The sequence below is a fragment of the Rana temporaria genome, chromosome 5 (genome assembly GCF_905171775.1).
Source record: "Rana temporaria chromosome 5, aRanTem1.1, whole genome shotgun sequence".
NCBI classification, from domain to species: Eukaryota; Metazoa; Chordata; class Amphibia; order Anura; family Ranidae; genus Rana; species Rana temporaria.
The window spans coordinates 29,696,299-29,711,913 of record NC_053493.1 but is presented as its reverse complement, the minus strand read 5'-3'; the positions used below and the strand labels follow the sequence as shown (position 1 = coordinate 29,711,913).

Genomic DNA, 15,615 nt, shown 5'->3' with positions numbered 1-15,615 from the left:
GAAAAGCAGAGGGACTGGCAGGAATGTTACATAAAGGAAGCAATGCAAAGAGGACAGGATACTTTCTCATGCAAGTACATGGCACAGCAAGCACATATCTGGAATATGAAATGCTGGGGTTACAAACACTTTAATCAGCTAAATGAATAAAATTGAGGGTTTTCACTTCAGCTGAACTACTTGTGACAAATGCCTAAACATTGGGTTGGGGCAGTAAAGAGAGAATATAATTTGGTTGTAGTTCCTTACCTGTCTCATCAATGTACACACTGAGCCCATGAGGATTAAATGAAGATGCATCAATGCCTTCACTGAGCTGTAGTGGTTTGGGGAGAAGGACGTCATCGTTCATATCTACCAGCAATATTTCTGCAGGTCTGTCTGGTGCAAAGCTTTTCATCCCTGGGTATTTCAGGCCCTTCAAAGAGATATAACCTATTAGGACATACACTATATTACCAAAAGTATTAGGACGTCTGCCTTTACACACACATGAACTTTAATGGCATCCCAGTCGTAGTCCGTAGGGTTCAATATTGAGTTGGCCCACCCTTTGCAGCTTTAACAGCTTCAACTCTTCTGGGAAAGCCGTCCACAAGGTTTAGGAGTGTGTCTATGGGAATGTTTGACCATTCTTCCAGAAGCACATTTGTGAGGTCAGGCACTGATGTGGACGAGGCCTGGCTCGCAGTCTCCACTGTAATTTCTGCTACACATGGCCGGGTTTTCTGACGGGAAAAAGTCAGTCTGGAATCCCGGCGGGAAAAAAGAGAGCTGGTTCTCCTTTTTTTTTTGTCCTGCGGGTTTGGCAGTTTTCCCGTCAGAAAAACTGTGAGGGAGCATACACACGGCTGGGATTTCCGGCCAAAAGCTCTCCTTGCAGTTTTCCTGTTGGAAAACCCAGTCGTGTGTACGGGGCATCATTCATACCAAAGGTGTTCTATCGGGTTGAAATCAGGACTCTGTGCAGACCAGTCAAGTTCCTCCACCCCAAACTCGCTCATCCATGTCTTTATGGGCCTTGCTTTGTGCACTGGTCCAAATCATTTGGTGGAGGGGGGATTATGGCGTGGGGTTGTTTTTCAGGGGTTGGGCCTGGCCCCTTAGTTCCAGTGAAGGGAACTCTGAGAGTCGGTTCACACTAGGGCGACACGACTTCCAGTGCGACTTTCAGAGGCGACTCCGACACAACTTGAGCATGAACCACAGGGCGATCTGGGGCGATTTACAACACGACTTGAAGTCGTCTCCAGGATAGGAGACTTTCCAATGGCCAATCAAACAACAATCAGCTCTAGGGGAGGGAGGGGGAGGGAGAGGTTTGCCTGAGAAATGCATGTTATCTTCCTGGAAAGTCGCTTCAGTTAAGACAGTGATCAGACTTGGATCAGACTTGGAGGCGACTTCCATTGAAATCAATGGGTACAAATCGCCTACAAGTCGGATTGAAGTAGTACTGGAACCTTTTCTGAAGTCGGAGCGACTTGAGTCGTGTGTATTAACACCGCTCCCATTCACTTCCATTGTTTTTCTCTACAGCGCGACTTGGGACGACTTGAGGCGACCTCAAGTCGGATCCCAAGTCGCCCCAGTGTGAACCGACTCTTAAGGCGTCAGCATACCAAGACATTTTGGACAATTTCATGCTCCCAACTTTGTGGGAACAGTTTGAGGATGACCCCTTCCTGTTCCAACATGACTGCGCACCAGAGCACAAAGCAAGGTCCATAAAGACATGGGTGAGCGAGTTTGGTGTGGAGGAACTTGACTGGACTTCACAGAGTCCTGACCTTAACCCGATAGAACACCTTTGAGATAAATTAGAGGCTGTGAGCCAGGCCTTCTTGTCCTACATCAGTGCCTAACCCCACAAATGCGCTTCTGGAAGAACAGTCAAACCTTCCCATAGACACACTCCTAAACCTTGTGGACGGCCTTCCCAGAAGAGTTGAAGCTGTTATAGCTGCAAAGGGAGGGCCAACTCAACATTGAACCCTACGGGCTAAGACTGGGATGCCATAAAAGTCCATGTGTGTGTAAAGGCAGGCGTCCCAAAGTATTTGGTAATATAGTGTACCTGGAAAACCACTACTAATTAGATTAGCTGGGGCAGCATCAATCCATAAATAAGAACTATTGTACTTACAGAGCTGATGAATGCCAGTCCATTGGGAAGAAGAGGAATATCTTCTGAGCCATACTCTGTATAAAAAAATAAGTAATCATAGTTATTAACAATGTCACCCATCATACAAGGGCTGTCATTTCTGGCCTATTGCTATAAACCAGGGGTCTTCAAACTACGGCCCTCCAGTTGTTCAGGAACTACAATTCATATCATGCCTAGTCATGTCTGTGAATGTCAGAGTTTTACAATGCCTCATGGGACGTGTAGTTCCTCAACAGCTGGAGGGCCGTAGTTTGAGGATCCCTGCTATAAACAATCGCCTAACTTAGAGAAGCAGAGAAGAAGTATTTTCAGGGAGATCAGCAATGTGTCTGTATCTTGGTGGCTTAGAAAGCCACTGGATCACCTTGAAAGCCAGAGAAGCAGAAGTACCTTCAGAGAAATCAGTAATGGCACCCTCTATACTGGAACCCTCTATACTGGAACCCTCTATACTGGAACCCTCTATACTGGAACCCTCTATACTGGAACCCTCTATACTGGAACACTCTATACTGGAACCCTCTATACTGGAACCCTCTATACTGGAACACTCTATACTGGAACACTCTATACTGGAACACTCTATACTGGCACCCTCTATACTGGCACCCTCTATACTAGAACCCTCTATACTAGAACCGTCTATACTGGCACCCTCTATACTGGCACCCTCTATACTGGCACCCTCTATACTGGCACCCTCTATACTGGAACCCTCTATACTGGAACCCTCTATACTGGAACCATCTATACTGGAACCCTCTATACTGGAACACTCTATACTGGAACCCTCTATACTGGAACCCTCTATACTGGAACCCTCTATACTGGAACCCTCTATACTGGCACCCTCTATACTGGAACCCTCTATACTGGAACCCTCTATACTGGAACCCTCTATACTGGCACCCTCTATACTGGAACTTTTCTTACAATGCCTAATTATGCCAAAATGAATTTACACTCCTGTTAAACACAAACATTGTACTTTTGGAAAATTGAGCTTTTAACTACAGCTTATGAAGAATTGCAGTACAGATTCCACAATAAATGTAGACCCCGATGAAGGATAATTTGTACTTAAAGGGGTTTTAAAGGTAAAAAAATGTTTTCGTAAATGGCTTCCTTTACCTTAGTGCAGTCCTCCTTCACTTACCTCATCCTTCCATTTTGCTTTTAAATGTCCTTATTTCTTCTGAGAAATCCTCACTTCCTGTTCTTCTGTCTGTAACTCCACACAGTAATGCAAGGCTTTCTACCTGGTGTGGTGTGTCGTGCTCGCCCCCTCCCTTGGACTACAGGAGAGTCGGGACGCCCACTAACACACCGCTCCTTTCTCTATCTGCAACGTAGAGAGCATCCTGGCGTGGCGTGTAAGTAAGTAGGGCTGGGGGCCCCGAGAGTGCAAGGTGTTTTATGATGCATTAAGGTGAAAAAACACAAAGCTTTACAACCCCTTTAACCACTTGCTTACTGGGCACATATACCCCCTTCCTGCCCAGGCGAAAGTTCAGCTTTCGGCACTGCGTCGCTTTAAATTAAAATTGCGCGGTCGTGCGACGTGCCTTCCAAACAAAATTGACGTCCTTTTTTTCCCAAAAATAGAGCTTTCTTTTGGTGGTATTTGATCACCTCTGCAGTTTTTTTTTTTTTGCGCTATAAACAAAAAAGGACCGACAATTTTGAAAAAAAACACAATATATTTTAATTTTTGCTATAATAAATATCCAATTAAAAAAAAAAGTGTTTTTTTTCTCAGTTTAGGCCGATACGTATTCTTCTACATATTTTTGGTAAAAAAAAAAAATCGCAATAATCGTATAGTGATTGGTTTGTGCAAAAGTTATAGCGACTACAAAATAGGGGATAGAATTCTGACATTTTTTTTATTATTATTTTTTTTTTACTAGTAACAGCGGCGATCTGCGATTTTTGTCAGGACTGCGATATTATGGCGGACACACCAGACACTTTGGACACATTTTTGGGACCATTCACATTTATACAGCGAACAGTGCTATAAATATGCACTGATTACTGTATAAATGTGACTGGCAGGGAAGGGGTTAACACTAGGGGGTGAGGAAGGGGTTACATGTATTCCCTGGGAGTGATTCTTACTGTGGGGGGAGGGGACTGACTGGAGGAGGTGACCGATCTGTGTCCCTATGTACAAGGGACACAGCATCAGTCTCCTCTCCCTGCAGGGATGGACTGGCCATAGGGACTACAGGGAGTTTCCGGGTGGGCCGATGGCTCAGTGGGCCGTTTTTTAAAACAGAGATGCTGCTTGGAGGACTTTTTTTAACGCCCTGGCAGCGCCCCAGTGTGAAAGCACTCAGGCTTTCACACTGGGACTGCAGCGGAAGCATTTTTCAGTCGCGTTACAGGTGCCCAAAAGCGCCTAAAAAATGCCTCAGTGTAAAAAGGGGTCCTACACTCACCCCCTCTCTTTTACACTCACTCTCTTTTTCTTACACTCACCCCCTCCTCTCACCCCCTTTCCCTCCTCCCTCTCTCTCATTCCCCTCTCTCTCACTCTCTCATGTTATACAATAATGGATGTAGGGGCCTTTTGGTGGGCGTGATTTTTCGGGGGGGGGGGGGGGGCAGCATTTTATTGAATTAAAGTGGGCCGGTCTGAATGAAGTCCAGGGCCAAATTTGTCCCAGTCCAGCCCTGTCTCCCTGACAGGACGTAGAGCTCTGTGTTTAAACACAGATAGGTAGATTCAGGTAGATTGGAATATCTTTAGGGCGGCGTAGCCTAACCTGTTTAGGCTACACCGCCGTAAATTAACTAGGCTAGTAGTGATTTTCAATCTACTTACCTGCTAATCTACGGTGGCGTAGCCTCAAACGAGTGGGCGTAAGGGCGCCTAATTCAAATGACTTGGAGGGGGCGTGTATCATGGTAATGAGGCTTGACCTCACGTTTTTGATGTTTTTTTACACTGCGCATGCGCCGGGCGACTACATTTCCTAGTGTGCATTGCGGCTAAGTACGCCGTATGGGCCTATTGATTTTGACGTGGACGTAAACTACGTAAATCCCGATTCGCGGACGACTTACGCAAACAACGTAAAAATTTAGAATTTCGTGGCGGGAACGGCGGCCATACTTAACATTACTATTCCACTAGAGCATAGCTCTAACTTTAGTTTCTGTTTTATGTTTTTGATAAAATTGCGTTTCAAAAGTTTCTAAAGGAATATTTTTCTTGTTAGTAAAACTGATCGCTTTCAAATTTATGAATTACTGCATACATACCAATTCCTTTCACAAGCTGACAGTTGGGAAGATCAACAGGTTCTACCTTTTCTTTGAAGGAGCCAGCTCTATGGCTAGAAAAATGAAATAAAATCATAATTAGCATAACTTCTTAGGCTCGGCAGTATATTGGGATCTACTGTACAATGGGTTGAGGTGCCAATGCCAATGAATGTCACCTTACACAGAGTGTCACCTAGAACAGTTGTGGTTTAGAAAAGCATGCTAATGTGTGCCTTTTAGCATACACTGGGGTTGATTTACTAAAGACAAATATAATATCCAGAGCTTAACGGAGTTGTAAATAAAAAAAAATGTTTTGCTGAAATGACTGTTTACAGCAGTGGTCTCAAAGTACCGGCCCGCGGGCCATTTGCGGCCCGCGGACCAGTTATAAATGGCCCGCAGGCAGGGCGGAAGTGGGGGGAGCTGGCGCCATCTGGTGGTGAGTCGTTGGTATTACAAGTTATTACCACCAGATGTGAGCTGACGCCATCTGGTGGTGGCCGTTGGTATTACAAGTTAAAGCGGGGGTTCACCCTGTTAAAAAAAAAAAAAGTTTTTTTTTATTAGACCATTACATTCGGCATCGTAGCGCGAGCTACGGTATGCCGGTCTTACATTTTGTATCCCCGTACTCACTGTGCTATCGATGATTGAAGAATCCGGGGAATGGGCGTTCCTATGGTGAGAGAAGGTGATTGACGGCCGGCCCTGGCACGTCACGCTTCTCCGGAAATAGCCGAAATAGGCTTGGCTATTCACGGCGCCTGCGCATAGCCTGTGCGCAGGCGCCGTGAATAGCCGAGACCTACTCCGGCTGTCTTCGGGGAGCGTGACGTGCCAGAGCCGGCCGTCAATCATCCTCCCTCTCCATAGGCACGCCCATTCCCCGCGGGAGTCGGATTCTTCAATCATCGATAGCGCAGTGAGTACGGGGATTAAAAATTTAAGACCGGCATACCGTAGCTCGCGCTACGATGCCGAATGTAATGGTCTAATGATGGAAAGGAGGGTGAACTACCGCTTTAAGCATTACAAGTTAAACAGCAATTCTAATGTCATTTTACACTATTTTCACTGCCATCTTCTTCCCTCTAATTAGAACCCCCAAACATTATATATATTTTTTATCCTAACACCCTAGAGAATAAAATGGCGATCGTTGCAATACTTTCTGTTACGCCGTATTTGCGCAGCGGTCTTACAAGCGCACTTTTTTGGGAAAAAATTACATTTTTTTTTATTAACAAAATAAGACAACAGTAAAGTTATCCCAATTTTTTGTAATATTATGAAAGATAATGTTATGCCGAGTAAATTCATACCCAACATGTCACGCTTCAAAATTGCGTCCGCTTGTGGAATGCCGACAAACTTTTTTACCCTTTAAAATCTTCATAGGCGACGTTTAAAAAAATCTACAGGTTGCATGTTTTAAGTTACAGAGGAGGTCTAGTGCTAGAATTATTGCTCTCGCTCTACCAATCGCGGCGATACCTCACATGTGTGGTTTGAACACCGTTTACATATGCGGGCGCTGCTCACGTATGTGTTCGCTTCTGCGCACAAGCTCGTCGGGACGGGGCGCGTTTTCTGGCTCCTAACTTTTTTAGCTGTCTCCTAGATTCCAAGCAAATTTGTCAAACCCTGACTTACACCAGTGCTGGGGGTTAATAATGTGTTCGCTGACACCAGTACTGTTGTTTTTGAAGTTTGAAAGTTTGCATGCGGCCCCCCATGGCATATGAAAACTTGTCTTGTGGCCCTCAGGTAATTTGAGTTTGAGACCCCTGGTTTACAGGGTATAGAGGCATAATAGTTAACTGATTCCTTTTAAAAACGATTAAAAATAGATAAAGATCAATCATATAATGTACCTGTAGTTTCTAGTTTCGTTTTTGCATGTTTCCTGCTTCTCTGCTGTACAGAGCCACAGAGCCAATACAGGGCAGTGATGGTTTGGAAAACGAAACTGATTGGTGCTGAGGGGTTTTAGACACACAGTAATAACACCTCCTTGATTAGTGACCACAGAGAGAAAGCTCCCAGCACTGTGGTTATCAGGAAACAGACAACCAGGAAGTGTGGAGATCAGAGAAAAATTACAGCAACTTGAGAGCAAAAACGAACAATGAGGACATGAAAACAGCACTGCATTAAGGCAAAGAAAGCTATTAAGATTAAAAAAAAGTCTTGAAGGTCACATGATTTTGCCACGATTTACCTGCTGCTGTTTTGACGCAATTTTTCTCGCGGTTTCAGGGAATGCCTGTGTAAACTAAAAGTCTATGGACCTCAATTCGCATCAAAGTCGGACCAAAGTAGTACGGGGACTACTTTGAAGTCGGTGCAACTTGAAGTCGCACAGGTATGAACAGTACTCATTGGAAATCATCGGGTACGACTTTTCTTGCAGGTGATTGGGTTCTTTTTGCACAGTGAAGCACTACCTCATTTACTAAGCTCTGGAGCAACCACACTTGCAAAGTGCACAGTCTATTTGCCTTTAGTAAATCAATGCCATTGTCAAAATGTGTGAATAGACTCTCACTTATTTAGTGTCTTAACAGTCCTTTTAATTATCAAAAAGACCTTTGTACTACATGGATGATGGTAAATTTAAAAGGGGATTGTATAATTGAACTGTAATCTTTAGAAGATGAGCCAGTGGTCTCCAAACTGTGGCCCGGGGGGCCGGATGTGGCCCTTTGCTTGCCTTTATCAGGCCCCTCGGGATACTATTCCTCCTCTTGATACAAGGCTCTATTCCTTCTACACCAACAACAGGGCATAATTCCTGTCACTGATACCAACAGTAGGGCACTATTCATACCACTGACCCCAACAATGGGGAACCATTTTTCCTACTGACATCAATGATGGGACACTATTCCTCCCACTGGTACCAACTGCAGGGCCCTATTCTTCCAACTGACACCAATGCTGGGGCGCTATCCTTTGCCCTGATACCAACAACGCTGGAGAACTATTCCTCCCACTGATACCAATTCTGGAGAACTATTCCTCCCACTGACACCAATTATGGAGCACTATACTTCCCACTGACACCAATTATGGAGCACTATCCCCCCACTGACACTAATGCTGGGCCACTATCCCTTGCCCTGATACCAACAATGCTGGGGCACTATACCTCCCACTGTCACCGATGCTGGGCCACTATTCCTCCCACTGACACAAATTCTGGAGCACTATACCTCCCACTGACACCAATTATGGAGCACTATCCCCCCACTGACACTAATGCTGGGCCACTATCCCTTGCCCTGATACCAACAATGCTGGGGCACTATACCTCCCACTGTCACCGATGCTGGGCCACTATTCCTACCACTGACACAAATTCTGGAGCACTATCCCCCCACTGACACCAATTCTGGGCCACTATCCCTTGCCCTGATACCAACAATGCTGGGGCACCATTTCTCCCACTGACACCAATGCTGGGGCACTAATCCTCCCACTGAAACAAATGATGGGGCATTCTTTACTCCCATTGAGGCCAGGGCATTTTCTACTCACACTGGCCACAGTCCAGCCCCCTCAAAGTTTGAAGGACAGTAAGCTGGCTCTTTGTTCATAACGTTTGGAGACCTCTGTGATGAGCTATATGATGTGCCTATTGAGTCCAAAGTTTAGAGTGACTATAGACAGCCCAATTCCAACACTCGGGCTGTATGGGGTCTCATCATAGGGGACAATAAAGTGAGATTCTAACTATGGCCATTGTCAAACACAAACAACATCTTGGGCAAATGCCCCCTTACCTTGTTCTTGAGAAGACCCCTGCTTGCCCATGCCCAAAATGAATGAGCTTTTATTTTGATAATAGGCACACTTTAGACAAGGGTAACTTTTTTGATTACCTTTATTTTCAATTCTGGGATTCTAAAATTTGTGACCTTAACTGACTTCAATGCAATAATAAAAAAATAAAAACTTGAACAAAAACTTGAACTCTGACTTATTTTGCAATGTTTCAGTAAACTTTATGAAGAACTTGAATAACAACGACCTCTAGTTTTGGCAAAAATATATGTTTGAATTTCAAAATATCTAAAACTCTAATGCACGATCATTTTTGAAAAACGACAAAAAAAAAAATTCGAACATGCTGCATTTTTTAACGTCGTTTTAAACTATGTCGTTTTTCGGGTTGTAAAAAATGATCGTGTGTGGGCTAAAAACCAACAAAAAAAACCTGCGCATGCTCAGAAGCAAGTTATGAGACGGAAGCGCTCGTTCTGGTAAAACTACCGTTCATAATGGAGTAAGCACATTCATCACGCTGTAACAGACAAAAAAGCGCGAATCGTCTCTTACTAACACGAAATCTTCTCTTACTTAGCACTTAGAAACTCTTCTTTACTTAGCACTGAGATTTAAACTCTGCATTATACCAATGACCTCTACAGTCTGTGTTACTAATGACCGCTGAACTCTGCATTACATACTATTGACCTGAGAGCTTGCATTACTAACTTGAACTTTTGAAACCCTTGAACTATTCAAATCTTCTTTAACTCTTTAATGGTTTTTACCTTTAAGAAAACAAAAACAAGCTGTGCCCTGCTAAATTTTTATTCCTTCCATGCTGCTCAGGTACATCCTCACCTCCCCAGGGTCGCCCAGCCCTCCGTGTACAGATACAACCATTGGAAGAATGTTGTTTTGAGTATATTATTGTATAACTATGAAATTTGATGACAGAGACTGATGCCGCGTACACGCGATCATTTTTCGGCATGAAAAAACCGTTGTTTTTCAAAAATGTCATTTAAAACGATTGTGTGTGGGCTTCACATCATTTTTCGGGTTCTGAAAAAACGACAAAAAAAAAAAATCCGAACATGCTGCATTTTTTAACGTCGTTTTAAACAATGTCGTTTTTCGGGTTGTAAAAAATGATTGTGTGTGGGCTAAAACGACGTAAAAAAAACACGCATGCTCAGAAGCAAGTTATGAGATGGGAGCGCTCGTTCTGGTAAAACTACCGTTCATAATGGAGTAAGCACATTCATCACGCTGTAACAGACTGAAAAGCGTGAATCGTCTTTTACTAACAAGGAATCCGCTAAAGCAGCCCTAAGGCGAATGGAACTTCCCCTTTAGAGTGCCGTCGTACGTGTTGTACGTCACCGCGCTTTGCTAGATTATTTTTGAAAAACGATGGTGTGTGGGCAACGTCATTTTAATGATGAAGTTGGGAAAACGTCGTTTTTTTTCATGCTGAAAAATGATCGTGTGTACGCGGCATAAATGCTCTCTCTACATTAAAGGACATCGGCTTCTGATAGCATTGCAACACATTTCACAGGAGTCAGGGTCAGCCTTCTTTGAGTCCTTAATGCATCTTTGAAACCAATGGGCACTAAATACGGACTAAATATAGATCTCAATAGGGATGCTGGCTGTAGTTTTAAATATGTTTCAATGGGCTTCAGCTATCTTAAATGAATGTTCAGTGAAGTCCATGATACCCATTCTGCAGTTTTAATGTTACAATGGCATACCGATTCGTACACCAACACCACGCCTATCATCAGCCGCCAGGGGAGTGCAGGCAGCCTGTTCAAATCAATGACAGGCGGCCGGCTGCATGAACCTACATAAATCTTCACTTTCAGACTGCGTTCTGATCTGGGCACCAGACAACACAAAGGTAGAGTCTAGGATGGTCTCCTTGACAGGAATTACTGCTACCCTTACCAACGCTGTATTCTGGCCTAGGCCGACAAGGCCCAGGCCTAGGGCAGCACTTTGCAGGGGGGCAGCACAGAAGGAGTCCCCGTCGGCTTACGCTACACTGTTAGTGTGGGCTGGGAAGCTGCTGCACAGAGAAGGTTTTTTACCTTGTAAACAGAATGCATAAAGGTAAAAAACCTTGAGCCTTTAGAACCACTTTAAAGTCCTTGGCACCAGTGCCTACTGGCTCTTTAAGGGGTTTTTAGATGCCGAGAGGCGGGGTGGGGTTTATGATCATGTGACTGCTGTGATTGGCTGTCACAGCGGTCACATGATCGGAATGCTCCCCATTGCAAGTAGCGATCAGGGGTTTTTCATTATTTGCTGGTAACTGTGCCTGGAGCATGCAGGGCGCAAGCTTTTGGCACACCTGTATTCTAATTCTGGTGGGCAAATATGCAGCCACTCTGTGTTAAGACCCACCCGCCGAAACCACATACCCTCCAAATTAAGAAAGTGTTTAAAGTGGAACTACACTGCATCTGAGCACCAAAAACGCTATTTCATTTATTCCTAATAAATAAAGCAAACTCACTTATCCATCCAAGTATCCATGCTTTATTTTGCTGAGAAATTACTTTGAAAAAGAAAAACCCTAATGCCACGTACACACGACCGTTTTTCATGATGAGAAAAATGCAATTTTTTTAATTGGTCGTGAAAAACGTTCGTGTGTGGGCTCCAGAGCACTTTTTTCGACGAGAAAAATGGTCATTAAAAATGTAGAACCTGCTCTATTTTTTCTCGTTGTGAAAAACGATCGTGTGTAGGCTGTAATCAGGGGGAAAAAAACGTGCATGCTCAGAAGCAAGTTATAAGATGGGAAATTGGCATAATCAGCCCAAAGGGTGTCGCCATTCGAATGGAACTTCCTCTTTATAGTGCCGTCGTACGCGTTGTACGTCACCGCGCTTTGCTCGAGCATTTTTTATCACGATCGTGTGTATGCAAGGCAGGCTTGAGAGGAATCATGTCGAGAAAAACATTGTTTTTTCCATGACATGAATAACGGTCTAGCTGCGGCCATCTTGAATAAGGGCAGTAGCATTTACTTCCTGGTATCCATCTGTCCTTAACTCAGGATTGCAGCAAGAGGGTGTGCTTAGCTAAGAAAACCCCTCCTCCTCTCCTCCACTCCAAAAGACTCCTGGGATGTATGACATAATTTGCCAAGGCATGGAAACCAGGAAGTAACTGAAGAAATGTAAAACAAAGTTTAAAACAAGTAAATATGATAGTTTCCTATCTATTTACTAATGCTAGCTGCATGAGGAATTAAAAAAAAAACTGTGTTGATTGGGAGAATGAAGTTCTGCTTTAACCACTTAAGCCCTGGACCATTTGGCTGGCCAAAGACCAGGTCACTTTTTTCGGCACTGCGTTGGTTTAACTGACAATTGCGCGGTCGTGAGACGTATCTGCCAAACAAAATTGACGTATTTTTTTCCCCACAAATAGAGCTTTCTTTTGGTGTTATTTTTTTCCCCTAGTAATGGTGGTGATCTGCGATTTTTATCGGTACTGCGACTTTATGGCGGACACATCAGACACTTTTGACACCATTTTGGGACCATTGTAATTTTTACAGCGATCAGTGCTACAAAAATGCACCGATTACTGTAAAAATGACACTGGCAATGAAGGGGTTAACCTGTAGGGGGGCGCTGAAGTGGTTAAGTGTGACCTAGGGAGTGATTCTAACTGTTAGGGGCGTGGCTTGCCGTGACACGTCACTGATCGCTGTTCCCGATGACAGGGAACAGACGATCAGTGACATGTCACTAGGAAGAACGGGGAGATGTTGTGTTTACACTAACATCTCCCTGTTTTTCAGCTCTGTGACCCGTTCGCGGTGACACGGGCGGACATCGAGTCCGCGGGTCCCATGGGCACGGCCACAGAGCTCGCGACAGGGTTGCGAGCATGCCGGCGGCGGCGTGCATGACCACACGGACGGCAAATTAAAGGGGACGTATATATACACCCATTTGCCCAGCCGTGCCATTCTGTCAACGTAAATCTGCGTGCGGTGGTCCTTAAAGTGGAGGTACACCCGGAAATGTTAATTTTTAACATTAGATTGAGGCTCATTTTGTCTAGGGGAATCGGGTAGTTTTTTTTAAATCAAAGCCGTACTTACCGTTTTAGAGAGCGATCTTTTCCGCTGCTTCCGGGTATGGGTCTTCGGGACTGGGCGTTCCTATTTGATTGACAGTCTTCCCACAGGCTTCCGACGGTCGCATCCATCACGTCACGATTTTCCGGAAGTAGCCGAACGTCGGTGCGCAGGCGCCGTATAGAGCCGCACTGACGTTCGGCTTCTTGTGACGCGATGGATGTAACCGTCGGAAGCCTGTCGGAAGACTGCCAATTAAATAGGAACGCCCAGTCCCGAAGACCCATACCCGGAAGCGGCGGAGAAGATCGCTCTCTAAAACGGTAAGTACTGCTTTGATTTTAAAAAAACTAGCCGATTCCCCTTCACAAAATGAGCATCAATCTAATGTTAAAAAAAAAAATTCGGGTGAACTCCCGCTTTAAGCGGTTAAGCAGAATAATCAGTTAGCACATGGACATTATTATTAATTTGGTGACAATGCAAAGAGTTTTCTTTAAATTATATTTACATGTACTATTGCTCGCCTAAAATCTTGTTGACTGATGGTAGATATTTTTTCAGTCATTATATAAGTTTGTCATTTTGATTTTAAGTGAGTTGTGCACATACATATTAGGGGAATAGGGAGTAAGGGGGGATAGCGTTATATCAAAGGTACTCCATCAGGACTTTTTTCAGCTTTCAGAGCAAGGAATTTAGTTTTGAGAGTATTATTGTATAGCCATGGAATATGCGGTTTATAAAGCTTATTTTGCTTTTATAGATTTATACTTTTATTATGAGTCTTTTATACGTTTATATAAGTCTAAGGCCTCGTACACACGGCCGAGGAACTCGACGTGCCAAACACATCGAGTTCCTCGGCCAGTTCAGCACTGAAGCCGCCGAGGAGCTCGGCGGGGCGAGAGCTCCCATAGAACAACGAGGAAATAGAGAACATGTTCTCTATTTCCTCGCCGAGCTCCTCGTCGGCTTCCTCGGCCGAAAGTGTACACACGGCCGGGTTTCTCGGCAGAATTCAGCCAGAAACTCGGTCGGAAGCTGAATTCTGCCGAGGAAACTGGTCGTGTGTACGGGGCCTAAGGCCCCGTACACACGATAGAATCCATCCGCTGAAAAATCCCAGCGAATGGGTTTCAGCGGATAGATCCTATGGTGTGTACACTCCAGCGGATCTGTTTCCGCGGATATTTCTCCCCTGGGATGGATTCCAGCAGATCGAATATTTGCTGACATGCCAAACAAATCCATCTGCTGGAATCCATCCCAACGGATGGATCCACTGGTCTGTATAGACTCACCGGATCCATCCGTCCGAAGGGATCCCCCGCATGCGTCGTAATGATTCGACGCATGCGTGGAATTCCTTATATGACAGCGTCGCGCACGTCGCCGCGTCATAATCGCGGCGACGGCGCGACACGTCATCGCCAGAGGATTTCGGCGCGGATTTCAATGCGATGGTGTGTACACTCCATCGCATTAAAATCTGCTGAAATCCTCGAGAGGATTTATCCGCGGAAACGGTCCGCTGGACCGTATCCGCGGATAAATCCTCCCGTGTGTATGGGGCCTTAGATGTTTACAAGTTTATATAAATGTATATATTTTGGGTTTATAAGTGCGCCATAAACTAAAACTAGCCACAATTTCTCAAAATAATATCAATAAATACGTCATTAGTTCATGGTCAGGATCTGAAAATGATAACTTGGGAAACAGTATTTACTATAGCAGGGTCTCATTCTAGCTGTTACATTTTGTAAGGGATTTGTAGTTTCTTGGCATGTGAAAGTCTATAGGCTGTAAGTAGAGGTCAGGTACATAATATGCAACAAAGTGTCTCTGTACAAAGTAAATGTTACCTTTGTTATTACAGAAAAGCATTCTCCTCCACCATACAGAAGGGAAAGAATGTAACTTACCTGAACTGGTTTTGACGTTCCCCCAGAAATCCCAGGATCACCCCGAGAAGGGTTATTTTCACCATGATCCTTATGTCAGTGCTGTAATAGGAGAGATCTTGCCTGGACTGTGCTTTATGAGAGCTGTGACAGTTATTGAGGGTGGTGCCTTTCTGACAGTCCAGGAGGCTGTGACAGTGACAGGTGCCTAAAAGCATCAAAATAAATAAAAGTGTCGTGCAACTAGAGATGAGCCAAACACCCCCAGTTCAGTTTGAACCAGAACTTTCGAACATCGTAAAAGTTCAGAGCCGAACAACGAACCCCATTAAAGTCTATGGAACCCAAACTTGTAAAAACAAAAGTGCCCATTTTGAAGGCTT

The 15,615-nt window shown here is 44.5% G+C and overlaps 1 protein-coding gene across 1 annotated transcript in view; it reads right to left on the bottom strand.

Moving 5' to 3' along the window:
- LOC120939889 (serum paraoxonase/arylesterase 2-like) overlaps positions 1-15,365 on the bottom strand; it is a 32,324-nt gene extending 16,959 nt beyond the window's left edge. Inside the window, exons 1-4 of the mRNA XM_040352305.1 lie at positions 15,254-15,365; positions 5,441-5,514; positions 2,147-2,202; positions 250-418 (exon numbers count right to left, since the gene is read on the bottom strand). Of these exons, the coding sequence (XP_040208239.1) occupies positions 250-418; positions 2,147-2,202; positions 5,441-5,514; positions 15,254-15,318 (364 nt within the window). The 5' untranslated portion in view covers positions 15,319-15,365. The remainder of the gene's footprint in view (positions 1-249; positions 419-2,146; positions 2,203-5,440; positions 5,515-15,253) is intronic.
- Between the last annotated feature and the right edge of the window lie 250 nt (positions 15,366-15,615).